Below are 7,270 nucleotides of genomic sequence, written 5' to 3'. Positions count from 1 at the left end.
CGATGTAACGCGGCGGCGGCGAAGCCTGCGAGCACCGGGGGCAGCTCCATGTTCCCCCGAGCGCCCGACTAAAGGCTGATGCCGCTCCCCGACCCACCGCGGCCGTCGCCGGGGGAGGTGTGACCGCGAGCCGGGCTTGGGTTGGGGGCTTCTGCCCGGCGACGTGCCCCAGGCACCGGCCCTCCCGGGGCGCGGGGCGAGATGCAGGTGTCCATCGCCTGCACGGAGCACAACCTGAAGAGTCGCAATGGGGAAGAGCGGCTCATCAGCAAGCAGAACGCCGCCGCGCCCAACGTGGTGAACGCAGCCAGGGCCAAATTCCGGACCGTGGCGATTATCGCCCGCAGCCTGGGGACCTTCACCCCCCAGCATCACATCTCGCTCAAGGAATCCACCGCCAAGCAAACTGGCATGAAATATAGGTACGGTCGCGGCGCCCGTTGCTCGGTTGCGGTGTGTGATGGCTCTTTGCTTTGCAGCTCTATAGAATTTCCTCTCCGGATGCCTCCGGTGTCAGAAGAGAGAGCTGCTGAGATTGAGGGGATCTTTAAACCTCCGCATAACCGAAGTGCTAAGGCTTCTGCCAGCGTGTGTGCTTGTGATTTTGCACAAAGAACACCCGTGTGGGCTGCAAGGGATACTTGTGAATTTATGGCACTGCTGTTAAGATGGTTCCCATGAAGTGCTTGACATAACTTACGCTGATGTTAATGAGCAGAATCAATTAGCAAAGCATGTTGGAGGCTGGACAGGAAAAGTTCATTTGCAGCGTGCACAGAGCGAAGGTGAGCAGCTGCCCTCCGTGCTGCTCCATCGCAGACTTCAACCCGGGCAGGGGCAGTGAGATGCAGAAGGAAATTACAAGCATTCCTACAGAATGTTTTGCACAGATTGCTCATAGTCTGGAAAACCAGTACAGGGCTGCTCCTTTGTTCTGAGATGCTCCAGCTGATGGGCTTCTCTGCCACACTTTCAGCTGAAAAAAGAGGGCTCTCCTAGCTTTGTCACTTTGCTATTTTTGGTTGGGATGTCCCCTCATCAGCTGCTGGGGGACAAATCCCGACTGAGCAGAGCCCGTGGGGCTCGGGGTTCTGCAGCTCCGGCCGTGGGGTGGGCACTGTGCCCTGTGCTGGGCTGCTGCTCCACACCAGGTGTGTGCAGCACGGGGCTCACTCCACACAGCACTGCTGTTACGAAGATGGCAATAGCAGCACTGCGAGTGGTACGGACAGAGCAGGGTGGGATGCTCGCTGCTGTGATGCTCGCTGCTGTTTGCTGTGCATTGTGGGTTTGGCCCCAGTGACTTCCCGGGGCCATGCCTGCTGCCCTGCACTGCTGTGTGCGCAAGCACGGAGCGCTACAGATGTAACCCATCACCAAGTCCCAGCTTCTGCTTGTTAGTGTTGTGGCCCATGTGCTGATTGTCAGCAGTTATTCCTGCTGATTTTCTGGGGCTTCCACCATGACCAACGCATGAGGCGGCTGCACTTTCTGCTGCCATGCAGAGTTGGGGCTCTATAACTCATCCCAGGCTTAGTTCTGGGGAAGGTTTCTCCAGTGAGGGCTGAGCTCTGCCTCCAGCTGGCAGCTGGCATGGCTCCACCGGCTCCCGGCTGCAGGCTGCCTGGGGACTGCAGCAGGAATAGCATCGCAGCTGTGATGGGGCTGAGGCTTTATCCTTGTGACTAATCCCTGGTTCTGCTCCCAAATCTCTCCGTACCTAGAGGAGATTTCTCCCCCAAGAGAAGCAGCATGGGGGAAACGGGAGGAAGAGCTGCACAAAGCTCCTGGCTCAGCCCCGGTGCTGCTGCTGGATTGAGGTAACCTTTGGTTAGGGAAGAGGCTTTCCAGTAGTGACGGAGCTGGTGTTTCGTGTTCATCTCTGGTTCCTCAATCCAAGGGAAATTCCGTGCCTGGAGAAGCCCAAGGCTTTCCCCAACAGCTGCAGTAGTAATGCTGTAAAGTCCTCAGCTCCCTTGTATTTCAGGCTGAAGTCCTTCCCAGTTCATTTTCTGCTTGCATTATGTCACTGCTGACAAGCTTTACAATGTGTGCTGCCTGAAGTGACGTGCTACTTAGGATGCCTTTTGTTTTATGCTAAAAATACAGCACTCCAGCACTGCTGAGTACCTGCACGGAACATGCGGATGCTGTGGTTGGAGAGATCTGTGTCATTGCCGTAGGACATTGCCATGGGGCATCGCCACGGGGCACAGCATCACCATGGGTCATTGCCTCGGGGTATGGCACTGCCTTGCTGCAGGGCATTATGGCATTGCCATAGAGCATTGCAGGGAACCTGGTGCCGTGGATGGCAGGCCATTTCTGAGAGTGATCCTTGTCTTGCTGTGTTTGTGTACAGGGAGATGGTGACAGAGAGAGTGTTGGGGCAGCGGGGAGAAGAGCTGGCACTGGGGCTTTTCGTGACGTGGCTCATTTCTGGCTTTGCTCCAGATGAGAGAACAGATTGGAACATAAAATACAAAGCTCACTGGAATAAATGCGTTCTTTTAGGAATGTCTGCAAATACTAGGATCCAGGTGTGTTTCCATGCTCACATTTCATTTGTTCCAGCTCACTTCGTTTCCTTCACGTCTAATTGTGGCATCACCCAGGCATCAAAGCAGCACAAAGCAAGCAGTGCACGGCTGCAGGAAGCGAGCTGCCACGTGCCGTGAGCCCACGTGCGGCCTTGCCATGGAACCATCAGATGGGGCTTCCCCATGTCACTACTTGTGGCAGCTGCATCACCATGGGGCAAGGGGGGGGTGTGTCCGGCTGGGTACGTGGGGTCCTATCTGGGGGTGCAGCATTTTCCTCTTTGCCTGGAGGGTGTTGTGGCTGCAGGGCTGCAATCTGCTGTATTGGGTGCTGCGATGGGTGCGGGGCTGCCACCTCCCTGCCCCCCCACAGCTCTGTGCCTTGGGGCAGACATCCCGTGCTCTGCGAGGGAAGCCGTGACAAATAGGGTGTCAGAACATCCTGCTTCCCCACCCAGATCAGCCTCTGGTGGCAAACACAATTGGTGCATGCAATGAGGATAAACCCCCACTGTGGTCCCACTGTTCCCTCTGCACAGTGCTGCACCCTCCCCTCACAGCACGGCCTCAAGCTTCCTCCTCCACTCCTCCTGCACGCACCGTGGGCCACAAGAAACGTTGCAGTGCTGTCAGCAAGGTATGGATTTCCCATACAGACGCATTGCGTTAGGAATGCCAGCGCTGCATTGGCAAAGCTCTGTGGGCAGATGCCAGGCAGTGGAAATGCACGGTGCATGAGTTGGGTGAGCTCCCCGCTGCCGTGCCCTGTGGTGAGCGAGGATCTCCTCGTGGTATTTTGGGGCTCGGGTCCTCCCTGTCCCTGCCTGCTGCTATGGACGTCAGGCAGATGGCTGCCTCGTGTGTTCAGGAATTCATAGCTTTTGCTGCAGTTATGGGTAGCTTTAAGCGCTGTCAGGCAATAGCCCAATTATTCTGCCACAAGGTTACATATTATTTCAATAGCTCTCCGGGATTTTTTTTTACGGCTCATAGCCTGAGCTTCACTTTACTGCTGTAAGACCGCTCCAGTGAGCAGAAAAGGGTTTGCCCTTACATTCACAATGCATTTGCCCCCAGGACTGCAGATTTAATGGATCCAAAGGAGCCGCCTCTCCTCCTCCAGGTTCCATCTGCACAAAGGGGTTTTAGGTGAAGCTTTGAAGCAGAGCCTGTGGGTGGCAGCTGTGCCTCAGAGCTGTGTGCAGGGTCTGCCACTGCCACCGTTGGATGGGACGTGACAGTGGGTGAGAGAAGTGCTGGCATGGGGCGCTGGCACTGGTGCCATGGGACAGTGGCACTGGGCGGCACTGGGAGGCGATGAGCTCTAGAACTGTGAGATGCAGTGTGATGGCAGCGCCGTGCGGTGTGGCTGTGGGTGCCAGTGAGCTGCCGGGCAGCAGGCTGCAAGCTGCTGGGCTGCTGGCATGGATGGGTGCCACATCCACTCCCGGGCTGCTCCTGTGTTGAGTTTTTTTCCATTTAAACACCACATGACAACATTAATCTAATGCTTAAATGGGTGAAAGAAAGGATGTGATGTAGAAACACTGCTAACTTAATTGCCAGTGAAGTGCGCAGTTTAAGGCATTTAAAAAGTATTGTTCTAGCGTGGGCACTTCAACAGAGTCCGGTTGGAATTTCGAGCAGAATATCTTTTATTTCAGACTATTGCTACAGCATAGAGCTGTGTGAGGCATTCAGCAAGAGTGGGACAGGGCAGTGCTCGGTGCTCAGGGCGGATGCATGGCCCTGTGCAGTTCTCACTGTAGGGCCCTGCAAAGCTCCGGGGGCTTTCGGAGAGCTGAGCCATTTTAATGCGTCATCGGCAACTTTCTAAAAGATGCAGCCAAGAAAATTGCAGGGAATTTCAGCTCAGACAGCTGCCTCCATGCCTGTGGCTGCGTGTGTGGCGGGAATGTTTGGAAAGTGCGAAGAGAGCAGGGGACAGGGCACAGCTGCACCTAATGCCTGCAGCCCTGCACTGCCAGCTACTGCTAGAGCCGTGAGCCATGGGGCTGTGCTGCTCAGCAGTGCTTTGAGGAGCAGCTCCTTGCTCCAGTGCTGCACTGGGCCCCAGAGCTGCAGCTTCACCCTGCATGCTGCGAGCAGCTGGCCAGCACGATCTGGGCCAGCACTTGTACTGCAAACTTTGCATGCAGACCCATCAGCGTACTGTCATGCTCCAGCGGTGCGAAGTGTGCAGTCTGTCACCAGCTCAGAACAGCAAGAGCAGCACAGCAAAGTCTGCTGGGTGCTGGGCCTCTGGGGGCGGTGGCTGAGCAGTGCCAGCAGCAGAGAGTTCTGCACCCACCTTTCTCCCTCCCGCCTGCTTGCACTCAGAGGGAAAGCTGTGGGTCGCTGCCCTGCTGCCAGGCTCCTGCAGGAGCTCAGCCCAGGAGCTTTGCTGGGCCTCGCTGCTGTGTGAAGCAGCCTGTTCGCAGGGAGCAAATTGCATATTTTATTCATTTTCTGTTCAAAAAGAAGCTGTTCCAAAGCAATAATGGGGATGTTTCCAAGCAACGTTGTTTTCCCCCTGCAAGCTTCAGGAATGGTGACATTTTTGTGCGTTTTGGTAACAATAAACCAAACTGCCTGCAGATGATCCACAGGAAAGCCTACTCCTTCTTTCCCAGCTTTGCTTATGGGGTGGGATGCGGGCTGCTAGGGCACCAAAGGAGCCCAGGGCAGCCCTGGGGATGTGGAGTCCTTGTCCTCGTGGCCAGCTGCCACAGGGGATGAGGACTCGTGTGGGATGCATCCCCTTGGTCTGGTGTTACTGGTAAAGGTCAGCTGCTGTGGGCAGTGGCATCAACACAGGGTGAGGAAACTGGGGGTGGAAAGGGAGGAATGGCGTTATTGGAGCTCTTCTGAGCCTGATTATTCTTCTGTGGGTGTGGAGTCTGAAATGCTTTAGTCAGTGTGTGTGGTATTGCATAGATTTTATTTAAAACTTCTGTTCTTTCTTAAAAAACAACATGTTTTTCTCTGTCTCATTTCTGATAGATAGATAGAGAAATGGATGGGTGAACAGAGAGATGGATGGGGAGATGGATGGATAGATGGGACGTGGCTCAGGGGGTTGGTGGTGATGGGTTCACCATTGGACTTGGTGGTCTTAGTAGTCTTGTCCAACCTTGATGATCCTGTGATTCTGTGATTCTATGGGTGGACCACTGGATGAACAGATGGAGGGATAGCTGGATATATGGAGGGATAGATAGGTAGATAGATGGGTGGGCAGACAGACAAGTTGGATACCTTCATCTTGCTGCTTCCACGGCACTGTTGGAGGTCGCTAAGCCTTAAACAAGGTTCTCTCAGCCAAGCAGAGACAAGCAAAGCTGCAGGCTCTGAGCAGCTCAGCCCTTGCTTAGTGACACAAAGTCTGGCTCTTTTTCTGCCTCTCCTGCACGGGTTGGTTTGGGACACCTGCAGTGGGGGCAGCTGCTGAAGATGCACCGTGCAGCAGCTGGGATGGCAGGGGTTGTTTGTGGGGCTGCACTGAGATGTTTCTGCATAACCAGGTGTGTTTCTTCCTGATTGCTTTGTCCTATCATTGTAGCAGGCAGCAGCTGTCGGCTAATTAGCTGATTAAGCAGCACAGGAGGCACAGGCCATAAATCACTGCCAGGAGGGCTGTAGGTTTTGGTTGTGTGACCGTGCTCCCCACACAGGACCATAGGGTGTGCATCAGGTGCTGCCTGAGAGGTGTGTGAAGAACAGCAGATCAGGTCTGCAGCAGGGTGCTGGGCTGAGTGCTTCTTTCTATGGGGGTACAGTGAGCCTAGAAGGGCCTGGGACTTGGGGAGCTCAGGGTCTGGGATTGCAGTGATGCAGGTTGTGGTGATGCTTGGCGCAGGGATGCTCCCTGCAGTACTGCTGCCTCCAGCATTGCAGCTATCGTTGGGCTCTCCTACACATTCTCCTGCACTAGAGTTAATTAAAAACAGTTAATTACAATTGCTTCCTGCCCTGTGCCACAGGAGACAAGCACCACTCTTGCCATATGGCATGGGCTGCTTCTTGGGTATGCTTTCTCCCCTTTCCCTTTGATTAAGGACACTGTCAGCTCTGAGCGTCTCTGGGACGTGGCCGAGCATTCTATGTCCCACTGTGGCCCTCACCCCAACCCATAAAGCAGGAATAAATTGCATATTCCTTTTGGTCCTGCTCAGTCCTGAGCGCACTGTCAGCATTTACTCTTTAGAGGAAATAATTAAACTCAAAGCGACCGTAAGGCACCCAGGGGAGGCATTGGCTGAGCTTGGGGCACAAAGCAGGGCTGGGCCTGGGGTGTGTGCCGAGTGGGTTTGCTGCTGTGCAGTGCTGAGCACCCCTCACACCTGGCTGGTTTCACTTGAAAGGGTTTTTGTGAGCTTGGGTGAGGGCAGTTTCAATGAGCAGGGTTTATAGTTGGCTGCCCCGTGCACCCCTGAGTTAATTGGGACAGGGCATCACAGGGAAGGACATTTTTTGAGCGAGAAATGATATGGTGTTACTTAACAAGCTGTCTATAGCAGAGATGGGGAAGGAGCTTGCACGCAGCTACTGCAGAGAGAGGACCTTCCTGAAGGAGTAATGGAGTGGAATTGAGAAGATAAAGCACTCAGACTAAGTGCTGCAGGATGCTGCTGAGAGCCAGCAGGGCAACCCCAGCCCCTGGGAGTGGGGAGAGCACTGAGCTGCAGCACCCACCACTGCCCACAGCAGCCTTCTGCTCCTTTTTCCCT

At 54.8% G+C, this 7,270-nt stretch overlaps 1 protein-coding gene across 3 annotated transcripts in view; it reads left to right on the top strand.

Annotated features, from left to right (window-relative positions):
* KCNAB1 (potassium voltage-gated channel subfamily A member regulatory beta subunit 1) overlaps positions 1 to 7,270 on the top strand; it is a 34,554-nt gene that overhangs the window by 6,582 nt on the left and 20,702 nt on the right. The window contains exon 1 of one of the 3 annotated variants that reach the window (XM_010717023.2): positions 7 to 422. The exons of 1 other annotated variant lie outside the window; for it this stretch is intronic. In XM_010717023.2, coding sequence (XP_010715325.1) covers positions 202 to 422 — 221 coding nt within the window. In that variant the 5' untranslated portion in view covers positions 7 to 201. Of the gene's footprint in view, positions 1 to 6; positions 423 to 6,229; positions 6,249 to 7,270 lie in introns of those variants that run through there. One more of the 3 variants, XM_019619222.2, reaches the window with a different exon arrangement.

This window comes from Meleagris gallopavo, chromosome 11 (genome assembly GCF_000146605.3).
Source record: "Meleagris gallopavo isolate NT-WF06-2002-E0010 breed Aviagen turkey brand Nicholas breeding stock chromosome 11, Turkey_5.1, whole genome shotgun sequence".
In the NCBI taxonomy this organism is placed as follows: domain Eukaryota; kingdom Metazoa; phylum Chordata; class Aves; order Galliformes; family Phasianidae; genus Meleagris; species Meleagris gallopavo.
The sequence above is the reverse complement of the archived record's forward strand: the minus strand, read 5'-3'. Positions and strand labels throughout refer to the sequence as shown.